This window comes from Schistocerca nitens, chromosome 1 (assembly GCF_023898315.1).
Source record: "Schistocerca nitens isolate TAMUIC-IGC-003100 chromosome 1, iqSchNite1.1, whole genome shotgun sequence".
In the NCBI taxonomy this organism is placed as follows: domain Eukaryota; kingdom Metazoa; phylum Arthropoda; class Insecta; order Orthoptera; family Acrididae; genus Schistocerca; species Schistocerca nitens.
Window position 1 is genome coordinate 686745453 of NC_064614.1, and position 25343 is coordinate 686770795.

General features: G+C 39.7%; 1 protein-coding gene across 2 annotated transcripts in view; it reads left to right on the forward strand.

Annotated features, from left to right (window-relative positions):
• The window catches only part of LOC126259345 (FAD synthase-like), a 119131-nt gene that overhangs the window by 34631 nt on the left and 59157 nt on the right, over positions 1-25343 (forward strand). For both annotated transcript variants that reach the window (XM_049956059.1, XM_049956069.1), the window contains exons 4-6: positions 4230-4342; positions 14173-14316; positions 19154-19299. In XM_049956059.1, coding sequence (XP_049812016.1) covers positions 4230-4342; positions 14173-14316; positions 19154-19299 — 403 coding nt within the window. The remainder of the gene's footprint in view (positions 1-4229; positions 4343-14172; positions 14317-19153; positions 19300-25343) is intronic.

Here is a 25343-nt window from a genome sequence, read left to right on the forward strand (position 1 = left end):
ATGGACATTAGGTCAGAAATCAGTGATTCTGACAACGAACTTAATACTGTATGGAATGTAGTAAAGTGAGAGGCAGTACAAGCCACAGAACAGTATAACATCACTATTAATTTAAAAGGGAGGGCTGTAAATGATCAAGTCACAAGTAGCTGATATGTTTAATAATCATTTCTTAAATGTAGTAAAGACAGCAAAGGACTTGGAAGAGCAGTTGAACGGAATGGACAGTGTCTTGAAAGGAGGGTATAAGATGAACAGCAACAAAAGCAAAACGAGGATAATGGAATGTAGTCAAATTAAATCGGGTGATGCTGAGGGAATTAGATTAGGAAATGAGACACTTAAAGTAGTAAAGGAGTTTTGCTATTTAGGGAGTAAAATAACTGATGATGGTCGAAGTAGAGAGGATATAAAATGTAGACTGGCAATGGCAAAGAAATCGTTTCTGAAGAAGAGAAATTTGTTAACATCGAGTATAGATTTAAGTGTCAGGAAGTCGTTTCTGAAAGTATTTGTATGGAGTGTAGCCATGTATGGAAGTGAAACATGGACGATAACTAGTTTGGACAAGAAGAGAATAGAAGCTTTCGAAATGTGGTGCTACAGAAGAATGCTGAAGATAAGGTGGGTAGATCACGTAACTAATGAAGAGGTATTGAATAGGATTGGGGAGAAGAGAAGTTTGTGGCACAACTTGACTAGAAGAGGGGATCGGTTGGTAGGACATGTTTTGAGGCATCAAGGAATCACAAATTTAGCATTGGAGGGCAGCGTGGAGGGTAAAAATCGTAGAGGGAGACCAAGAGATGAATACACTAAGCAGATTCAGAAGGATGTAGGTTGCAGTAAGTACTGGGAGATGAAGAAGCTTGCACAGGATAGAGTAGCATGGAGAGCTGCATCAAACCAGTCTCAGGACTGAAGACCTCAACAACAACAACAGTAAAAAATACAGCGTCAAACAGTTCAAGAGCATAAATCAAAAAGTATGTTGAACGAGCAACTTACATCAAAGTCAATCCTAATCTCATCTGTGACCTATACAAGGCATTTGATTGTGTGAAGCACAATATTCTCCTGGATAAACTGAAGTTTTATGGAACTGATGGTATAGTGAGCCAATGGATAATGTCATATCTAATCAAAGGAATGCTAAAGTTATAGTTAATAATTCAACCAATGTTAAGTGGTGGAGACTCTTCTGACGGGAGAGAAAACATGTATGGGGTACCACAAGGTTTGATCTTAGGTCCACTACTGTTTCTTGTATATGTAAACAACTCTCTGTTTAATACATAACAAGCACAATTAATTCTTTTTTTGGATGACCCGTCGATTGTAATCAATTCAAGCATACAAACAGCAATAGAGTAAATGGTGAATAACATTCATAATAATGCTACTGAGTGGTTTTCTGCAATTGGTCTCTTTCTCAATTTCGAAACAAGACAACATATTTAGTTCTGCACATCTAGAGATACTACATCTGTGACAAGAGTAACATGTTACAAGAAATAATAATTAGGGTGGAAATTTCAAAAAGTTTAGGTGTCCATATTGATGAGAATTTAAACTGGAAAGAAAAACACACATTATGGAACTCCTAAAACAACTTAGTTCAGCCAAATTTGCACTTGTAATAGTTGCAGATCTTGGAAGAGGCAAATCAGGAAGTTTATATATTTTGCATATTTTCATTCATTAACGCCATATGGAATAATATGCTGGGGTAACTCATCTTTAAGAAATGAAGTGTTTGTTGCTCAAAAATGTGCTGTAAGAATAATATGTGTTGTTCATCCATAATCATCTTGTAGACATCTACACTGCTGGGGGAAAAAAAAAGAGAAATTAAAAAAAAATGCAACACCCACAAGGCCAAGGTCATTTTATTGCCAAGTGAGGTGATGTGTAGTTCATTGTTGTAGGAGTATATGATAACAGATTCAGACCAAATGAAACACATATCACAGTAAAGGTTGCCCAAACAGTGACATCAGTACTCAGTGTACCCACATCTGACAGCAACATAGGCGTGTATTCTCACATGCAAATGATCACAGTGATGGTGAATGGCATCCTGTGATAGATTGTCCCAAGCATCATACACCTTTTCTTGCAATTCAGCTTGGTTTTTGCAGGCCCTGGAAAACAAGTAAGTTCTCGTGCTCTGTCATGCCCCACATGTGTTCATCTGGTGAGAGATCTTGTGATCATGCTGTCCAGGGTAGTTGGTGTAACCTGTGAAGACCACGTTGCATGTCACAGCGGGTGTATGTGGACATGCGTTGTCCTGCTGAAAAAGTGCATCATCTCCCTTTCGAAGAAATGGCAGTAGCATGGGGATAACAGACTGTGAAATGTAATGGTTACTTAACCCTGCAGAAACACCAGATGTGACAGTGATCTGTAATTGTGACAGTGATCTGTAATTGATCCTCCTCCCGGCCCCCTCCATGTGATGAAGACTTGGATGAAACGTTTCTTGTGGGTGAATGCCCTCTTCAGTAGGCAGCTCACCAGGTTTATGGCCTACATGTGTATGCCCATCACTTGGTATGAAGATATGACCTACTCTCCTCACTGAAGAAGACAATGGGAGTGCCAGTTAACTCTTTTGCGCCACCAGACTAGCCGTGCTTGACAATGTCATGGTATTGGTAATAGCCCAACCAGAGGCTCATAAGATCTTAAAAATGTTGCCAGCAGACATTTCTCAGTGGTCCGTGATGATACAACAGGTGAAACATGCCTGTATTTCAGACCCGGGTGATATTCAGCTGGCCACCGCCGCTCACACAATGCTTTGATCTTAACGTGTGTCTGTGCAGTGTGGACATCCAGAAGCTGGTCTGCAGGTGTGAGAATGTTCCATAGACCACTGTTGAAATCAGCGACTCACTACTTATATATTGTGCCCAGCATGTGCAGCAATCCATCAGTATGTCAGTGCAGCTTTGTGCAGGTGCACACTGTGCCCAGTTCAAATGGATGAAGCTGTTCAACAATAGTACATACTTGTCAGTGGGGCACGGTTGCACCCTAGAATGAATGTTGCAAACACCGTTTGACTTTAAACTCAGCACAGTTACTGCCTGGAGAGCCAAAAGAGAGGGTGCACAGACAGGCATTCTGAGTGCAATCTGATCACCAGTGACACTGTATTTAAGGAGTTAGGCATTTTGACAGCTGCCTCACAGTCTATTTATTCCCACCTGAAGTTTGTTGTAAATAATCCACTGGAATTTAAAAGGAACAATGTTGTACATAATCACAAAATCATAAGAAAAAATGGCTTTCACAACTTCACATTAGGGTTATATATGCACAAAAAGGGGTTCACAAAGCTGCAGCCAAAACTTTTTGTTACTTACCAGTTGATATAAAATGTCAGACAGATGACAAAATTAAAAATTAAAATGAGCTGAAAATTTTATTTTATATTTTTGTAATGTGTAAAAGGTGCTGGGTAGCAATTAATTACTCAGAACTGTGTTAAAACACAATTTTAAAACTCTGTATATCAATTTTTTTAGCAAAGTTTGCAGGGCTCAGCTGTTTGATAGAGGATATCAAATTAAACACGTTTCAGCCATCAATTTTCAACCTTATGTTGTTGGACAATGAGTTTCACTGTTTTACTGTGCCATCTTCAGCCCCTTGACAGACCTGTAGAAATAATCTACCTCGCTTGTGATCAAAACATGGGCTAGCAAAACTGGTATTAGTAGATATTTGTTACAGTGACCACTTCAACCAGCACCTGCCGCCCCAGGTAATGATTGAAGTGGTCACTGTAACAAATATCTGCTAATACCAGTATTGCTGCCTCCTGTTTTGATCACAAGCAAGGTAGATTATCCCTACAAGTCTGCCAGGGCCCTGAAGATGGCATAGTAAAATGCTGAAACTGGTTGTCCAATAAAATAAGGTTGAAAATTGATGACTGAAAGGTGTTTAATTTGATATCCACAATTTTAAATGGTCAGCCTTTATCCATATTTACATACAAATGTATAATGTGAATGTAAAATGACTCATTCCACATCGTTATGATTAATCATCCATCATCCATGGTACATGAAACTGTAATAACACAATACAGTGCATCCCTCTCACTTAGCATGTATATATTGTTTCTCATTGCGTTGCCTTGTTCATAGTGATGTTACAATGTATTTTTTTGGAATAAGAGAATATTGCACTGATTCTTTTGTTTCCATTTTCAGCAATTGCAAAAGCATTTAATGAAACAACCTATCCACATCCAAAGTTAATTGACATTTGCAAAAAATTTTTCAAAACAAGTGATGAAACAGCTCCTGGAATGAAGTTAGCGCATGTAAGGTTTGAAAGTACAGGTACTGCTGTATTTTATACAGAGAATATAACATTAAACAGTGGAAGCTCCAGGTAGGAATATCAACAATGTAGGAAAAGATAGATTGCTACTTACCGTAAAGATGACATGTTAAGTTGCAGGTAGGCACAATTAAAAAACAGTTACATATAAGCTTTCAGCCACAGCCTTCATCAGAAAAAGGAACACACACACCATTCCCTCAAACAAGCAACTTCACCTCACACCTGTCCGTCAACTGCAGCAGCTCAGGCTAAAACTCCCAGAGTTGACAGTCATGTGCATGAGGTGTGCTTGCTTGTGTGAATGAATGGTGTGCATTTCTCTTTTTCCAATGAAGGCTGTAGCTAGAAGCTTATGTGTAATTGTCTTTTAATTGTGCCAGTCTGCAACTTAATGTGTCGTCTTTATGATAAGTAGCAGTCAGCCTTTTCCTACAGTGTTGAATATAGTATTAAAAAATTGTAATTTACAAAAGAGTTATCCACAAAGGCAAACTAAATATGAGAGTGAATCTTTATTGCTGCAGGACTGAGATCTCACACTTAATTGATCATTGGGAAACCCTTTACTAAGTTCCCAAGTTTTTGCATTCCAATAAATATACTTCAGAGTTTCCTGCCTTATTAGTGTGTTTAGAGTTCAGTAAGTGGGGGAGGTATTGAGAAATCTAATATCTGAAGGAATGTTGTAAAAAGTAATTTTGAATTGTACTTCCCTGCTCTGTGTTCAGTTGCAAATGCCTTTCTAAAGTATTGTGAAGTGAGGAGACAGTATTGTCCTTTGGATAAGGGTGACAATAAAGTAACCCTCGTAAGAGCCATTCTGCATTCAGCATTTCGACTGTTACAAGTGTTTCAGTTGTAAATAAAAGATGATTATTTCTTAACGGTGTTCCCTATCTGATGCACCCTTGCTGAATATCTGCGTGTGTCACCACTTCGGGAGAGAAAAAAAGAAATGCGCCCTCACAAACCTGTAACTTCAGTTGTGGCATTTACAGTCTGTTGTCTTCAGTTTTTCTTCTTCCCTTGAGCCAGACATGAATAGCTTAACACACAAATCTATGAAGTCAAAACACATTTCACACTATTCCCATATAAAAAACTATTCCCTAAAAAAAAAGGGAGCTGCTGCGCTCTGAATACACATGAATATTTTATGCAGTTTTAATTGTCTGTGGTTAGGAATCCCATTGAATTTTTTGAACAGGAATTAGCCAAGGACTGAATAACCTCCCCCTCTCATCTCCTTTTACATTAATTTGCAGTGATCAGATGTGGATGGGGGATGGTAAACAGTAAGAACGTACTCCATTGCAAAATAAATTTGATTGTGTTGCCTAATACGAAAATGTACAGCATTACTTTAACAAATTTTAGGTGGAAAAATATTGCTTTGAAAGGATAACAGTACAGATCATTGTACTTCATTTATTCGCTTTTTGCATGTAACAAACTTCCTAAAAATGCCGAGATCCAGCCATACTGGTATTAACACTTACATAGACTTCACTTTCAAACTGAAGTTTCCCATTGCTGTATTGATTTTGCAAATTAATCTTTCATGTTATAATTGTCCATGACAGGGTTTTTACATTTATTTTACTAACAATATTTTCCCCTAATGACAAAGAATGACGATACTGTTTTGCCCACTGATTTTATAGATAATTATCCGAACCTTCCACAAATAAACCAGATTGTTACTCACTGTTACCCTACCAATTGATGTAGTACTTACAGACTCATAATTCATCATGTGAGCAAACTATTCAAATAATTTTCGTGTGGCAAAGCTACATGTGACTGATAAATCCGAAATCCCCTATAGTGACTCCCTCCTTGCATTATGACGTATGACCGGTAGTGCTTGGGCCTTGTTGGACATAACCGCAAGACAGTGCGCCTACTGAAAAAATGTGCTCTCAGCTCCAAAAGTTCCATAGAACCAGAAATGTTTAAAGGGTATGGTTTACTTTGTTATACCACTATTGATAGTAGTACCTCTTACATGCCTCCTCCTGAATTTTTCCAACAAATGCCAAAAATGAGTTTATTTGGAAAACTCAAAAGAATCTAGAAATCCCAAGGTGATCCAACAATGACATCCCCAGAAAAACGAATAATTGTACCCTAATGAACAACTGAACAAGAGCTCCCTCCTTCCTAAGTCGTCATAACTATAATCAAATAAAAATATCAGGCATACTCAACATTCTCTCATCCTACACTTGAGGCTACAATCTTTTACAGCTTTGTTATATGTGTGGTATGTATACAAGTGATACATAAGGAATTTCTCTGGTTTGTGGCAATTATGTGAGATCGTGCACTCGGCATGTGCAATCAACTGATCGCCACAAAATGTTAGGGAATTCACATGCCTGTCACATGGAGTGCTGCTGCCGCACGCTTATTCCTTGCTGCAGCACAGACAGTCTGTGAATTCTGTGATTTAGCAATTAATTATTCTGTTGTTATTAAGTAGTAACTGAGTCTCCCACTACTGCGGAAGGAAATAGATATTCATATTCTCTCTCCTATTCTAGTGTATTACACAGAGTAGCTGGAAGCAATGTATGTTAACTCAGCAGTGAATTGTTGTCTGTAGTCCACATGCCAAGCGCGTCAACATAAGGCTCAGCCTTGTATCCCTAGAAGATAAGCTGCACTGGTGGCCCTGACGTGATCATTGTCAGGAATGTGGATTATAAGAGAAGATATTGTGTTGCACAACAGAAACATGGCGGATAACAATGCCCCTGTTACTTCAAGACTGACAGTACGACTTCACCGTTTTGACTGAACAACCCCTCGCTGTGATTTGCAGTGGTGGAGGGAAGTTTTCTGTGTTCTGGAATAATAATGATTCTACCAAATTTGTGCTATTGATTAGTCAGCTTAATCACAGGTATGCAGCAGAGGTACAGGATATTATAACAGTGCCATTGGAGACAGACGCATACCTGAAACTGAAAGCTGAATTCATACGCTGGGTATCTGCCTCGCAGGAAGAGAGGATACTACAAGTTCTCATCCAGGAAAATATAGGTGGCAAAAAGCCTTCTAATATCTCTGCCACCTACAAAGCAAGGTCAATGCACACACTGTACCGGAAATGCTACTATGCGTGTTGTGGTATAGCAGATTGTCAGCACAAATCAAGGCCATAGTTGCATTGCAAACTGAAATGCTTTTGGATGAGGTAGCTGATCTGGCTGACCATATACAGGATGCAATCGTACCTACCTCCTACCCTGACATGACTAAATTGCAACAGTACTTCAACAGATGTCAGATGTGACTTCAACAAATTGACAAAAAAAGTTGTGGCAGCGGGACAGCAACTGAATGATGTCCTGTTGAACTAAGTTGACGCTCTAAGCAAACTACTGAGCAAATGTCTTGCATACTGCCATGTTTAAGGTAGATATTGACACAGATCACAGAGTGGTTCTACATTCAGTGCTCCTCATGATGACGACTCAGAAGCAGCTAACATATGCTGATACTATTAGCAGTTTGGTGACTAAGTACATTAGAGTAATCTGCCATGTGAGTATGTCAACCTTAAACAGCAGGCAGAAATCGATGTGTCTGGTTGTTCCTCTGCCTACCTGTTTATGACTGGCCACAAATTTTTGATTTTCCTGGGATCATAACTAAGTATTTTTCAGAGAGAAAAATTGGGTATGTGCTGCCTGGTCTCAAACTTCAGACTGTCGGCAGCTAACAACTCCACCATCCAGTGGTGTGTGGTCATCATCTCTCCACCTCGTTTTCTAGAAGAACAGTGTATGGTGGCCATGTTGTTATTACCATGCCTTAAATGCAAGGACCATCCCAGACTGTTACCCTGTGTCACATTTGATATACTACAACAATGCCTTGAGTGGAAAACAAATGTTCAGCGTTCTTGATTGTGCCTAGGTGTACATCCAAATTCCTGTTGCTGAACAGGACATTCCTAAAATGGCCGTTATAATACCTTTTGGCCCATTTGGAAGTTTGTTTATGACCTTTGGCATGAGGAACGTGATTCAAATGTGGCAGTGATTTATAGATATGGTGCTATGAGGTTTACTGAATTGTTTTTCATACTTGGACAATATCCTTGTCTTTCCAGAAACATTGGAAGAACATAAGCAGCACCTCAAGCAAGTTTCTTAGTGCCTGACTGCACACAGTATCATCCTGAATTTTTCTAAGTATTTATTCGGCCAACCTGAGATAACTTTCATGGGCTGTCAGATTTTGTCAGAGAGATCACACTCCTTACCAGAGAAGGTCAAGGCGATTTGAAATAATCTGCATCCAGTAACAGCAAAGGAACTACGTAGATTTCTCAGCATGCTCAATATTTACCGCTGCCATCTGTGTGGACAGCCAAACTGCACACTCACCAGTCCAAAATTGAAAGGCATTTGTGCATTGGACACTGGTGATGATTGACACATTCGAAGTTGCCAAAAAAACCATTTTCAACCCTGTACTACTCGCTCATCCAGCGATAGATGCATCCCTGACTACCATCAGGCCTGCGCTCCAACAAAATGTTGCCTTTTTCTCATGCAACAATGATGGAGTGTGCATATGAAAGAGAATTGTTGGCTGTTTATGTGGTGGTGAGATATCTCTGTGAAATATGGACTATAAACCTCCCACGAACATTTTCCATGAAAGTAATGACAAGTGCTTGCTGAGACAATTCAACCAACTCGAGTTTGTAGCACAATTTTTGATGGATATCCAGCATGTCTCAGGGCTGAATAACATTGTAGCTGATTGCTTGTCACAAGTCAGTGCTGTCACAGAAACTGTTGACCACCTATGTTTTCCATTGTGCACCAGTCTGATCAGGAGCTCTGTGATGTACTCAGGGATACTAAGGCACACCTTCGACTCCAACTTTAAACCTGCCAGGAACAGACATGCAATTATGCTGTGACACAGCCACGGGAAAGACGCGTCCATATCTGCCAGCAGAGCTCTGCAAGTGCATTTTTCAGAGCCTTTATGATCACCCAGGAACCACGGCAACTGCTAAACTTGTCTCCGCCGATTACGTATAGCCCAGAGTACAGAAGGATTGCCGGCAATGGGCTTGTATGTGCCTAGGCTGCCAATGCAGTAAAGTCTTACACCATGTCCATGCACCCATTGGGAGCTTTCTGGAGACAACTGAGAGATTTTTCCATGTTCAAATTGATGTTATGGGACCCCTGCCACCATCAGACAGGCAACACTATTTACTGACAATCATAGACAGATTTATGTGTTGGCCAGAAGTGATTCCAATGGAAGACACCTCCACAGAGACGCTGGCAATGGCATTCATGTTTCATTGGGTTGCGCATTATGGTTGTCCACTCAGCCTTCATCAGTCATTGTCCTTTACCCATGTATCCCCTTCCCTGCTCCCATTCCAGCTCTACACAGCCCTCTATTCCACCAATGCACTCACAACTTTTTATTTTCTCCTCTTCCACTGCCCCGTACCCTCCGTCTAACCTCCCGACTTCACCTAGCTGCTGTGTCCTCTCTCCAGCTCATCTCAGTATGCTCCCACAAGCACCACTTTACAGTCCTCTACTGCTACCCTGCTGCCCCCACCCCTCCTTTCCCCCTCTGCCTCAGCTTCCTCCTCATCTCCACCACACAGATTGCTTCTCCCATCATGCACTGCTGCTCACAGTCTGGCCTCAGCAGCCAGAGACTCTGTGTGTGTGTGTGTGTGTGTGTGTGTGTGTGTGTGTACACGTGTACGTCATCTAGTTCCAAAGAAGGGCTTCTTGGCCCAAATCTTACGTGTTTGTCAGTCTTTTTGTTGTGCCTATCTGTGACTCATTGTCTCTGCTGTATGGTGAGTAGCAGTCTGCCCTTTTCATAATGTTATCATTATTCAAATCTGGATTTTCCTTATTGCTTTGAAATTAACTGTTAAAAACTGGTATTTGGGAGCCTTTTGATTGGAATATTTACTTTTGCAAAAACTCCAGATTTTTTTTATTTTCAATATGCTATTTTCTTGCTTTCAACTTTGGCTCTAGTCAAGGTTTCAACGAAGGATTCGTTCTATTGAGAAAAAGCAGCATTATTTTCTGCCAGAGAATAGAGTTCTTCTCTCATTTAAGGTGTTTCTCAACATTTGTTTTTCTTTTCCCACCCAATTTGATAATTAAAAAATCTGCAGAATTTATAATTTTTGTGGGCATTCGTAGCAGTGTGACTCATACTTGACATCATTACAGATAGAACCAACAAAATACTTAGCATATAAGTAGAACAAAAATTAAATCTATTTGCACTCTAGGAGAAAATTTTTGGCATGATCTAAATACATTGCCAGGTTTTATTTCCTGGTTGCTATAGTGTAGAGTGTGGACACTATAAACTGGCAGTTGGCTGTGAGTGTAAGCAAATCGGAAGTATGGTTTCTGGTGAGGGGAGCAATGCAGTGAAACAAGCCCCACCTCCCTCTTGTAGAGCAGTCAGCCACATGTATGTTCTTATCTGCGAAAGTAGAACTGACCTATTGTCAGGGTTGTGAGGATCGTAGTAAAACTCTGTGATGGAGAGGATTAGTTGCTTCACTCACTCCAGATTAAGAAACGAAAACAATGAACAACAAAAAGCATTTGGTAAGTGCTACCTTGCAGTTGCTTGCTGAGGTTGACATTGTCATAAATGAGGTAGTTCATGTCCGACCACTACTGATATTTGATGCAACCACAGTTCAAAATACATGCCACTTAAAACTACCATGTTAAAGTGTCTAAATTGTGCCAACTTTTGAACTTGAGGTAACAGATGATTGCATTGCTTTGTGAAAGATGCTAGGTCCCACAGGCATATCCTGTGTTGCATTACACAGTTTGTATGTTATTAGGTAATCATGTGTCTTTGCATTTTGAGGCACAACGTGCATCTGTACTTGCATTTATAGCAATTGCGAATTTTTCAGTTCCATACGTATGATGTATGAGACATGTTTGGAAAAAAATCTCATGAAAACATTTTTTCCAAACCAAAGTTTATTTTTACAAGAAAGAGCATTTTTTTAAAACTATTTTGCTACATAGTTGCCATTATTCTTCAGACATTTTACGCAGCAGGAAACCAACTTTTCTATGCCCTTTACAAATACAGATGCTGCCAATGAAAACAGCCTCTGCTGAACACTGCTTTTTTAGTTATACTTAGTTGTTAAGTCGAATCCATTCCCATTCTACAGAAATGATCAATTGTCTCTGGAACCTTTGAATAAGCAAGTGTATGATTTACTAAAATAGTCTTAGGTTTCATTATTCTCTTGTTTCTCCCCAGAAATCAAACTAGATAACTGCACCATTCTTTCCATCGGCAGTCTGTAGTAGGTGATAGGGACCATATTTCGGAGCCTGGGGTGGTGAAGCTGGTAGTGTCAATTCTGTAGAATTGACGAACCCCTCTATTCTCCAGCCCACCAGTGAAGAGACCCCCCAGGAATGTAGTCCTATGTGTTGTGTGTGTGTGTGGGGGGGGGGGGGGAGGGGGGGGGGCTATCTTTTGTCCACCTTCAGTCCTTACACTCCTAGTTCTTCCTTTTCCTTTCTTTCTTCCCCCAATGGGGTACAGGTTCTATCTTCCCAGTATCCAACTGCAATAGTTGCATCGCTACCATATTAAGATTTTAAAGACATATTTTCATTAATTGTGTGCATGATGGATTTGAACCGTATGTTACAAAACATTACAGTATATGGAATTACCTTTTATTAATTACACACATACTAAAAAAAAGGATTATGTGACAATGCTAATTCATTTATACGGGCCGACAGGTGTGAGATATTTTGTAGCCAAATTTTGGAAGTAAATAATTTTGTTCAGTGGTAGTGAAATTTCGTACTAATTTGGAATATAAATGAATAAGCTTTATTGCCAGAATTGTGTGATTTTTGTTATACAGGATAATTGTTCAGAATATAAAGCTTTAATTATTATGTAAGAAGATTTATTAAGGGAGAAGTCCTGTTTTGTGTATTTGATTATTTGTATGGGGTGTTCCACGTGGTTGCCGTGCCGTTACAAGAGAGTTGAAGACATATTTGGTGTCCTGGTGGCAGAGTAGTCAAATACGGCAAAGATCTTCTGTGGCAGTCGTGCTGCAAGGAATACCAATGACCAGAAGTTTATATCAATAAAGTATACATTTATGTAATGAAAAAAAGCTTGTTATTTGTTACACAGAAAGTCTCCTGTAATGAGATACTTAATCGTCTAATATGTGTTGTATTTAAAGTCTCAATAAAAGCCTTAAAAGATTGGAATTGCCAATTCCTGGTTTTTAGGAAAAATTAAGTTATTCTACAGGTAAGAAGAATATTTAACTAGTTGGGGATTTGGAGACTACTCCAAGCTGAAGATCACAATGAATTAACTTAAATTAAAAACATAACTTAAACTAAAAACAAACCCTTGCACATTCCATGCCTTTTGTTTTGAATTACGCACCAAAGCTTTCTCAGTGTTTCACCTCTGAGGAGGAACTCAACAAGCAGATTTACATTTCTGTCCCAGAACACAGTGCAGTGTTTTTTTTTTTATGACAACATTGTTCCCTGGTGTTTGATTTGTCTGTCATTGAATTGTCTCGCCAACTTTCTCATCATTCAGTCAGTCATTATGTTTCCACCCTAAATCTCAACAAGTTGATGAATTTCAGCTGACTATAACACTTCTTGCATTCAATAACTGTATTACAGAGTGAACTTTACCATCAGTGGATTTTGAAATTGTCTTAAACATTTTGATCAATTACTTACAAATGTAATACTCACAGCCCAATCTAGCTGTAGCCTCAGGGGAAAGAATGAACCAGGGAGACAAGTATGAATTGTGCAGAACTGTAACATTAGTGCTGCAGTGGCAGTAGAATGAAATGGTATTCACTTTGTGGACATGCCTCCCATGTAAGTTCATAAAGAAGTTATGTAGGCAGCAAGTGACAAGTTGAAACTTTGATTCCAACTTTAAATTTTGTATTGATATAGCGATTTGTACTCTTCCAACTGAAATAAACAAGTTAACTCTCAGTTTTTTGTTGTGGGTGCAGATTTAAAATAGTTAATGGCAATACAGCTGGGTAAAATAGCACAGTGCAGCCAATATTTTGTTGTGTAATAAACCACATCTTTCTCAGTCCACAATATGCATTGCACCCTGCTTCTGCTCCATACTTTAAACTCAAGATAGGCGAAACTACAACATTGCAGACAACAAAGGAAAGCATTCAGAAAAACAGAGTACAGATAATTACTGCCAAAATGTTGCTGACGATTAACTGGAATGTAATATATTTGTTGCAATATAGCTGTCACAAGAATTAGGATTCTTCCATACACCACACCTGCATAGTATGGCTCTGTAAGATCTTCCTGCCTTTGTTGTTTGATTTAGCTGATTTGTTATAAAGGGTAACAAAGTCAACCATTACTCTCTTCACACTGTTGAAATGATTTATGTAAAGCACTTTTACGGTTTTCTTAATTATTTTTTAGTTGTTTGTGCTGTTGAAATGATTTATGTAAAGCACTTTTATGTTTTTCTTAATTTTTTTATTTGTTTGTGCCTTAATCTACAACATTTATAGACTTATGTCTGTGGACTTCTGTTATGAGACATTATTGTTAAATGTTTATAAAACCATTGCAAATAACATTGCATTATGTAAACGAATGACAATTCTTGGTGATTGAAGTGATCTAAAATTTGCTTATCTAAGATGTACTTCATACTTAGCAGAGAGTTCTCTCAAATTTTATCCAGGTACCTAAGTCAGCAAAGCTGAATTTTGGCTTTGATGAGTTACGTGGACGTCACACACTCTATCCTTGTGTGTCTGTGAACAATGTCTACATTTTCCCAGGCGTACCAGAACTGTTGGAGAGGCAGTTTACAACTCTTTACAAGGTAAAGAAACAAAAAATGTATATTTAAATTGAAAATTTTAGAATATATGAATCATGTGACAAGTAATGTTTCATATTATCCATGTAATATGAAGCTACATTTCTTTTTAATATGACATATGTATTCTTAAATTTACAGCTTTTGTATGTATGTAATATTGACTGTAATAATATGTCTGAGAATAAACTACGATGTGACATTGACTTTCTGACTAAAATCTGGTTATAAATAAAAAGTCTGAGTTGAAATCTGGTAGTAGTTAAGGAACTCATTCACTTTTTTCTGTACAACGTGTTTTTGATATTCTTGTGTCTGCTTTTAAGGCAGTTAGAGTTTACATAAACTGTCACCACGTGATTGAGACATTTGTAAATCAAAGAGTCCTGTGTATACTCTTGAAGGACAGCAAAATAAATTGAAAAATGTGACATCAGAATTAATTTGTTCTTGTAATGGTAACAAAATTACACAGTAGTGCTTTAATTAACACCTCTACCTTACCACATAACACTGACATCCAATCTTTAGTAGAAGGGTATTTTCAACTTATGGAGTTAAACCAGTTAGAAATATGTTACAAACAACCTTTCTTTGCACCAGAATCCTTTTGTATGATGTGTCACTGTTATGATGATGATGATCTCTGTTTTGATACAGAGACTTAATGTATCGATGGAGTAGTTCAGTTTACCTTAGCTTTGTTTTCATTGTGTCAAATAATTTTGGAAAATGAGATGAATTTAAAGAAATTTTTCAACACACCCCTGCCCATCCCACCTCTGTTACGTACAATGTACTTAGTTTTTCACTCTTATTAACTCATGCATGATGTTTAAGCAGTAATTTCAGTCTGCATGTTAGCCTGTCTTCCACCTTTAAGCTCTCAGGTTTTCAAATCTCGTCTTATGCACTCCCCAGCAGTCAGTCTTTCCTCCTCATCCTGTACGGTAAGTCTTCGCTGACCTGCGGTCCTGGGTGACTTTCCCGAAATCTACCCCTTTTCCTAGACCTCTCCGGTCCTTTTCCTTCACCCTTCTTCTTTCTCTCTGCTTGAAGGAGGAGCCACTGGCTCCAAAAGCCTGCCAGTTACAATCGTCTATTGTGTGTGTGTTCTGCCGTTGCTTGGTGAGTAAATTTTTTTTGTATCCAATTAAATAATTGTGTCAGTAATAGACTGTTTTCGTTCTTATAAAGAAATTTTAAGATATATAAAAGAATGAAAGAAAACTAAAAACTGGTGTTGCAAAGATGACCTGTGGGATAATTTAGATGGGTTCAGTATAATAATTATGTCACTAAAGAAAAACTTCTGCAAATTAAGCTGGAAATTTTGCCCAAGTTGATCAACAAGTTATATCTAATTTCTGACAGCTCAGTACTTCAACAAGAGACACTTATTTTGAAATATGCACAATGTAGAGCAAAGAAAATCATGTCAAAATCTAAGTATATTAAGCGTTCCCTCACTATACATCTATGAGCTGATTATCTTTGTACACAGTAACCCTGATTTATTTGTAGAAAATAATTTTATGCTGCCCATCCACCATTTAAAACTTCATGTTCAAATTCCACGTTATGTGGCCATGGAAATTTATAACAAAGTGAAAGGGAGAGAACTGCTCAGTATAAATTTAGGAACACTGAAAAAACCTTATGTAAGAAACTAGTGCTGAAATGTTTTATTCAGTAAAAGAATTCATGAATGACAACATGAAAATTTGAGCTGGAGAAAGCACGTACTTATGACTGTTAATTTTTAAAGGTTGGTTACTTTCAAAGAAAAATTATTAATTGCTTAATGAATTAACTATCTGGTACAGTATATTATATTACTGATATTATGAAAAAAAAATTGTAAACCAGTTTTTGTGTTTTGACAAGTCTCCTGTACATTGTCACTGACTTGAAATAGTATGTTATGACACAGTAAACTTATATTCTATTGTATTCATGTACCCATATGATTACTTTTTCTTGGGTCAGAGGGTGGGGGGGTCGCCACAAAAAATACTCAACTCATTAAAGACTGTAATTTACAGAGTAATATTCTGATGACTAGATGCATTTTTATCATAACTGGAGCTGTTTTTGCTCGACTATTTTTTCAGCTGAGAGTGAGTAATGAGGAATTTGCCTTTTTTTCTTGAAGGCATCAACCTTTTCTCAAATCAATCCTCAAACCACTACTTCCACAAGGGTGTAAAGCAGCATTTATATTTTCTTTCTGCATTACTGTTTTCAGAAACACTCAAAGATGAGAATTCTTCACAGAAATTACTCATGTCTCTTGAACAAGGTAACCTTTCTGTTTAAGATTGTTTGCTATTGATCAAACTTTTGCCTTTTTTGCAGTTTTCCTGGTGGTTGTTTCTGCTAAGTTTCTGTAGACAGCTATTGTAATGATGTGATTATAGCAACATACTAAGTAAATAAATATATTGTGTGTGCAAGTAGTTTCACTTTGTATTCACCTTCCCTTTTTTCCGTAATCTACCATACAATTTATCCTACCTGTATATATTCAATAATACATAATTTACTTCCAAACCTGTGTGTGCAAGTAGTTTCACTTTGTATTCACCTTCCCTTTTTTCTGTAATCTACCATATAATTTATCCTGCCTGTATATACTCAATAATACGTAATTTACTTCCAAACCAGTGTGTGCAAGTAGTTTCACTTTGGATTCACCTTCCCTTTTTTCCGTAATCTACCATACACTCTATCCTGCCTGTATATACTCAATAATACATAATTTACTTCCAAACCATTTTAATATATTTTTCCCACGTGGAATGTTTCTTTCTATTATATTCATAAATAAATAAATAAGTATATACAGCTGTGAATCAGATGCACACATCACAGGAAAATTATATAAAACTCTGTAGCAGACTTCAATTATCTCAGTAGGGAGAAATAACAGCAAGTGGTTCACACAACAAAACAATCGTGAATTCTTATTTCTCCATTGATGCCTTCCATTTTTTGATTCATAACTTCCTAATAAGCAGAATATTTGGAGAACAGCAGGTGGACTTCCTAGATATGACAGCTAAAAAATTGACTGCAGCATGTTGAAACTTGCCAATCACAGTGCCTGTCACGTAACTCACACATCAACAACTGCAATTAACTGGGCTATTTTCTGTTATTCTCTAGCTGAAATAGGGGTGTGGCAAGGTGCCGGCTGACACCAGAAAATGCATGCACCCCATTATTCGGAGTTCTTCGTCGCAAATATTGTTTGCTACATTGAAGATATTTGTAGCCTATTTTAATTTATATGATTTTTATTAAATAAAGTAATTACCACCATGTCTTCATAATCTTATTAACCAGTGTTTTTCATTTTAGTTTATTATGTCTATTTGTTTATTGACCATTATGGTACTATGCTGTTTACTGGTTCCAAAATAGAACAGCTCTCGCCTAGTGTTTGCAATATGTATTTGACAACAGTTTCGCATGAATGTTACACTTGCACACAACCTATGATGTTTGGTTGTAGAAAAGAAAAATAATTATTTCAGAAATCAAGTTTGCAGAAGTCAGACTGCATTCAGGAATAGATCCTCAAATATTTTCTCAGAGCCATTACACTCCTTGAAGTTGATTCACTAGAGCTGAAGATGGTACCAAGAAATGATTAATTTTTGCTTCACTCAACCAAGTGGTTGTTATTATTGGAATGAGAAAGTAGCAGGAATTAACATCACACATAAGCCACACAACCAGGAAGGTATAATCAGATGCACAAACAATGTGAGCCTGTGAGACATAAAACAATGCTTGCTCATATTGCAGAACTGTGCCCAGCAAGTGTTGTTTCCTAATACATTGTCCGTTAGTTTTATGTGACCTTGTCATTCTGTTTCTCGCTTCATGAACAAACAGAGCCCATCAGCCCACTGCTGCCATCTATGTGTGCGGTACAGTTCCCTTGGTTGGGCACTAGGTGATCTGTCTGCTCCAAATACTGTAACTGCTCCTGGTTTCTTGTGGCAGTTGTTTTCTCACATTTGCAAAACAAGTATGTGAGTCATTTGTATGCAGGTACTGGATGTCTGTCAGTAAAATTAATTTTGCAAATAATAAAATCCATTTATAATAGTCACAGGGAAGATGTGTAATTCTTGATGAGAAAATTTCAGTGATATAACAATTTCATAACTCTGAAAAGTTACATAGGAGAAATTCATTTAAAACTGAGATATTTTTTTGCACTTACCAGTGGATTGAATGATGTGCCACCCAATACTTCATGCCTGTAAATTCACTAAGATAGCTGTTTGATCACTATGTTGTTCCCACATCCCACAGGTGGATTTGAGTGAAGTAAAGTGGTATTGATACATACAACAATCAGGTTTATTTTCAGTTTACAGCTTCAACGTCAAACCAATTTCGTCTGATGATTAAAAATGAAAACTTGGCTATGCTTACAGCCAGCAGGGAAGGGAGGGGATGGAGCTCTGCATCCACCCAGTACCATCACCTTACTCCTATTCCCCATCCCTTTGTGGGTGCCCCTGCACACATTGTCAGAATTAGTTACATGTGTATTACCTGGTTTCCCTAACACTTATTTTGATAATATTGATGATATTTCGCCTATTTTGTTCACTGTAACATGTGGAAGGTGATCATATAGCCTTAGAAACATGCTCCATACCCATGTTACTGCAGTATCAGGAACCAAATGTATTGTAAAATCTTTTTTTTTTCTCTCTAATTGGCAGTTGTTCTCTACTTTAGTGAAATGAAAAATGAATAATCTGTTGCAAATGTCATATTTTAATTTTACATGGCATTTCTTGATTTACTTTTTCAGGATCTGTTTGGTAGTAAAAACAAACATGCACATGTGAAAGAACTCTACCTGTCAGCAAATGAGGTTGCTGTGACAGAGAAACTTAATCAAGTTGTGAAATTATTTCCAATGGTATCTTTCGGCTCATATCCAAAATTTTATCACAGGTTTGTTGTGTTTACTTAAATTACAAGTACATCACATCATCTTACAGTCTTAATCAGATTGGTCGGTTGGTTATTTCTGTGTTCCAGAGACTACCAACACAATTTATATCAGAATGGCGTAGAAAATGTCATATGTGATTTATTTGCATATAGAACAACATGCTGGTTATTTCTGAGCTCCTAAGTAGCACAGTGGCATTGTAGGAAAGTATCCCTACCTAACATAATAAAATACTTACAAACATTTAGCTGAAGTGGAGGGCATGAGAACAGGTATATTGGGTACCACACAGTGAGTATGTTCACAGGGGGTTAAGCAAAATTTATTCAAATAACTAAATTACAACAGGGAGCACTTAATGATCTCAAAATTTAATAGTTTGTAGCAAAATTCACTTGCTGATATTATAACATTAAGTAAAGAGCAGGACAGAAAGCGTAGTGTCCTTTTGCTGACTCATCCCAAAAAATAGAAGGGACAGTCAAATGAAAATCAGACACATGGAAAAAAGTAAGTAAACTGTTTATTATTTCAAAAGTAATCACTGTAACCGTTAATCAATTTATCCAACTGTGAGACAAAACAGCCAATGCCTTCATGGAAATAGTTTGCAGCTTCCTATAGAACCATGATTGTAGCCAGGCATAACTCTTCTTCATCCAAAGCAAATCAGTGGTTACAAATATCTTTCCTGGGGGCTCCAAAAACATGCAAACTGCATGGGGAGAGTTCAGGACTATATGGAGTGTGTGTAAGGGCTTTCAAGTGAAACTTCTGCAGCATAGTAGAAACGGAAAGATATGGGTCTACCCACATGCACCATAGTTAAAACAACCTTGGCGATATGTGGGTGTGTCACAGTACTTTGCAATGAGTGTGTGGAATATAAAGTGGCCATGTGGCATGTATGCCATGGTGCATGGGCAGGAGCAATGGAGGGAAGATCAGAACTGAGGATGAGGTTAGGTGAGCAAAAATCTGGAGGGAAGATCAGAACTGAGGACGAGGTTAGGCCAGCAGAAGCCTAGCTAGATCTGGTGCTGTTGTCTAGGACCCTGTAGTCAGCTATTGTAGTAAACAGGTGTCCAGTTGCACGACAGAATTGAATCAAGAGTGGGAGCAGTGCTGCCATAGCGTGATTGGTTTCTGGCCCTGTCCTCGGTGGAGCTGCAGTAGAATTGTGTCGGGGGGGGGGGGGGGGGGTTCATGGCAGAGGGGTGCTTCAAGCAGTGTCAATATGTCAATGATGACACAGCTGTTGGCAGCATGGCAGAGGTCACCATGCAGAGGTCCATCAACTTGCGAAAAAGGGAATTTGTGAATTGATGCTCACAGTCTGTTGTGATATGATGTGGGCAGCTGAAACAGACAATCCACTTGGAGACAAAGATGGTGGTCACTATGGTGGTGACTACTGTGACAACAGTAACGTCAGGTGCTGGCATTGCCCGAGGCCAGTGAGAATAACAGCAGCTGTCAGAGGAAGGAAGAGGGCCACCAACGTCCATGTGAGTGTCGGAGAAGTGATGCCTGACATCTATGCAGGCAGTGTCAGGGGTGTGTATATATGGTGATGGACTTTGGCATGCCAACAGGCTAGTCAGGTATGGACTCAGGTCTTGCAGTCCCTCTGAATACTTGGCCACATGAAACACTGCATCACCAGGGTGGTAGAAATGCACATGCTGGGGTGCACCAGGTTGTGTAACTGCTCAGATGTCGCCTTGGGGAAGGTAGTGGGGAGGAATGGGTGTGCTGAGCTGGTGGATATGTTACATCAAACACTGCAGTCTGAATTGGGGACTGATGTATATTGAAGGTGGAGACCAGAAGTGGCATCCAAGCAGAGGTGGGTGAATATCAGGTTGTGACCATGGACAGTGCTGAGTGCCTTCCAAGGATGAATCAACAATGGGCCTTAGGCAGTCAGTGATGATTGTTATCATTGCAGTAATGCAGCTTATGTTTGTAGTAAACTTGAATATGAACAACTGTTACCGGAAGTGACATGGAGAGGATTGGTCAATGTTTTTAGGGAGCGCTTGGGTTTGGTGAAGACTGTGGAGTGACCGGTCTCCACTGATGGCCAAAAATATTTTATTGCCGTTTAGAGGGCAAGTAGCTCTCTGTCATATGTGCTCCAGTGCCATTAGATGGCAGAGAGCGTGGATAAGAAAAGTTAGTGGCTGCCAGTTGCTGCTGAGGTGCTGTTGCAGGCAATCTGACTGGCATTGATCACAGTAGCAAATAGGGGTGGGGGAAGGAAAGCAAGGTAGTGTTTGCTGAGTCGCACTTGGTGGCAACAAATCTGACTTCCATTTGTAGTGTCCAAGACACAGGCTTGAACCCCTTTGTTTTCACACCATGAAGGGCTGTGGTGAGTGGCTCCTGTGCAGGAGTGACATTCCTTAGGTGGCAGTTGAAGAAGTTTAACATGCCAAGGAAATGATGGAGGTCCTTGAATGTCTCAGAGTGGGAAATCTAGGATACCTCACATCTTGTTGGGCAGTGGACAAATATCGATGGCAGAGATATTATGGCACAGGAATACCACTTCGCTGACACTGAAACTGCACTTTGCTCTGTTTACGAAGATGCCAGCTTCCCGGAGGCACTCAAGGCTAATCTGGAGTTACTTGCTGGATTCTTTGAACATCACAGAGACATTGAGGATGTCATCCAAGAGACAAAACACCAGGGCAAGCCTTGCAGCACACTGCCCAGAAAGTGCTGCCATATTTGGGCAGCATTACAAAGGCTGGGTCATAAAGATGTTTTTGTACAGGCTGAAGGATGTGATCTTGGTGGTCTTCTGGATATCCTCATGTTTGAGAGGGATCTGGAAGAAATGCTTGATGCAGTTTAAAAAAATTGTGCATAGTGGTTTAGCTGCATAGGAGTGGCACCGGTAATCAATTGGGAATGGTACAGATGTTTAGCACTCACTAACCACACCTTGAGTGCCAAGAACCATCTTACTCTTGACAAGTTGAAGGGTGGACACCCAAGGGCTCTTTGAAGGATGCAACACGCCAGTGGTGGTCAGCTCATCGAACTCCGCCTTGGTGATCTAGAGCTTATCTGGAGGTAGGGGCTGTAACCAGCAGAAGATAGGTGGTCTAGGCATGGCAACAGACAGTTTAATTGGAAACCTCCAATTATGCACTGGAGGGGCATGTAAGAGCAAAAAACTGTGCCACGAGGTCGGCATGTGGCGAAAGAATGCCACCTTCTTCACATGGAAGAAAATGGTGAAGTGGGTTGTGCACTTTTTCTTAGTTGATTTCTTGGTATTGCTGTCGATGAGCTGCTGGCTGGTGATGTCATGGAGCAGACAATAGTGTTCAATGAAGTCTGCTCCATTATTGGGGTTGGTGATGTTCGTGTTGACAGGAGAGGACCCATTCCAGGGCATGATGATGTTTGCCATAGGTGGTAATGATAAAGTTGTTCGCTGCCTTCAGGAAGATCGCTGAGGCAGCTCTTGGCCAAGCCACATGGGGAGATAGACAGTGTTGATCAGGAATTGTGCGGTGCGGAGGCATTGCAGACAAACAAGCACTGGCAGACTGAACAGCAGCCAGGCATGCCTCGTCCTGGCGGATGTTAGAATTTGGGGCTCAAGACAGGGCTCTATGCAGTTAGCAGTATTGGGCTTAAGAACTTGTGGTACTAACAGAGACCAGCCATGTCGTAAAGAGGCGTTGGCGTGGTGGCTGGAGCTGTGACAGTGGTAGCCATCATTGTGCTGTCAGGTGGTGTCAGTTGATGTTAAGGTGGGCGAAGGTAGCCTGCAGCATTATCATGTCTGCAATAGACCGACAAGGGTGTCATATATTCAAGAGTATTGGGTGCTGTGCTGCGGGTCACTGGAGTGAGAAGTGGCTGGTGACATCTCCGCATCGAGCAATGAGTGTCAACTCTTGATGGGGTGGCTGTCAGTTTGATGGCTGGCTGGCAGAGTCGAATGAGAGTGCAGGTGCCAAGTGATGGGAGCAGTGGTAGGCAGGGAGACCAGTGTCTCCTATACCGTGTCAGTGGGGTTGGTGGCATCGTTGAGGGAGGGATCAGCATGCAAAGCCACAGCTGTCTATATCGGGTCCAGAAGGCAAGCTAGTTAGAAGTTGTGCAGAAAACTGTCAGAGAGCATGTGTTATTCCATCATGTGGATGTGGCGGAGTAGTTGTGAGGGTTACTGCTTTCCGCACTGCTTGACGGGAGGAAGGACCCAAACGTGCTGCTGCATCTTGGAGGACACAAGTTGCATCACAAGGTGACAGTGTAGTGTCTTTAGCGGTCAGTGGCTGGGGAGTTGGCGAGATGAACATTGCGGGTCTCCTTCATGTATTTTGGCTTGAAGTGGCTGATCACCATTGGGAACTTCGCGTCATCATGGGTGATACTGCAGCCCGTGAAGATGGCATCAGCAAGGAAAACTGCAGGTGTGGGTCCCGGTGATCAAAGGGCTGTAGATGAGCTGTGGTGCAGCCAGGTGGCATTGGAGTGCGGTACCAGAGGCTGGGTTGTTGATCTTCTTGTCACCTCGAGTTTTTGCATGTGCAGGTCGCTGTTCCAGTTCCGCAAGATGGGCAGTCAGATCAGTGATGATGGGGGTTTCTAGAGAGGCAACCACAGGTGGCGAGGCATTGGTTGGGCTGGTGGTGGAAGCCATGGTTGTTAGTTTGAGAGGGGCAAAACATGCTAAGCACACACAATAGAAATAGCTTGTGGTGTGAAGCATGTGACGGGGAGTCTGAATGCACTGCTGATGCTATGAGGTGGCCATCAAAATGCTGAATTTTTGGATTTAGTCACCTGAGTTAATTGTTATATCACCAGTGTGAGAAATTGTCCCTACTTAAGTTAGTAAAATGATCGCAAAAATGTAGCTGAAGTTGAGGGCATGAGAGCAGGCATGTTGGGTACAGCACGGTGAATAATGTTCGCAAGGGGTTGAGAAAAGCAACAGATTTCTTCAGATAATTACAACAAGGAGAACTGAATGATCTCAAAATTTACTATTTCTTAGCAAAAGTTGCTTGCTCATATTATAACACTAAATAAAGAGCTGTGCAATAAGAATCCTTAGTGCTGATTCGCCTCAACAATAGAAATCTGACAAACATTCCACATTAATGTGGGATACAGAAAAAGTCACTATCTCATTTCCGAGTATTCTCTAGCATGAACACTATTTTTGTTCTCTAGAGGTGTGGAATTGGTTGTGTCTCGTGGGAGAAACGGCCAGGACAAGATCCAAAGGAATGGAACTCAGTTATCACCCAAACATACTGGCCATAATGGGTGGGAGCTTGAAACTTGATTAGTATCCACATAGCACAAACACTTGCCGGTTGGAGGGAACACAGATGATTCTGAATACTTTTTGACAAGTGTTTCAAATATGAAGTGCATCAACAAGTGGTGTATCCATCACAATATGTGTGGGACTGAATTCTGATATTATCATTGTAAAGAGATGGTCTGAACTGAGAGTTAGGTTAGGCCAGTAGAAGCCTAGCTAGGTCCAGAGCTATTGTCTAGGTCCTGGTAGTCAGCAACCCTAATAACCAGTGTCCAGCAGAGTGGCTGAATCAGGAGCTCTTGTGAAAGTAGGCAAATGAAGAAAGAAACTTGCTTCCTTAGCAGATGGGAGTAATGAATTAGGCAGGTATGGAATGGGACAGGATTGCTAAGACAAATGCCCTGGGAAGAGCTGACAACCATGAATTGAGTGTTTGACACTGTTGTTACTAATGAAACGTAATTGACTAACACCAACAGAAACATATTTCTCTACTGTTCTACACAGAAGCAGACTACTAGGTTTTGATTATAAATGTTTCTGCAGAACAGAAGCAGTTGTTCAGAAGAAATAACTTCAATTTTAAATTTATTTTGGTACTTAAGGTGGTTTTGAAAAAATGATTAAAGTTTTCGATCATGTAGAACTAAAATGCTGTAGAACGTCCACAGTTTGTGTTTTTTGTCAATAAAATGCCTTTGTGGCTACATATTGAACATATTATTAGAAGGTGCAGCC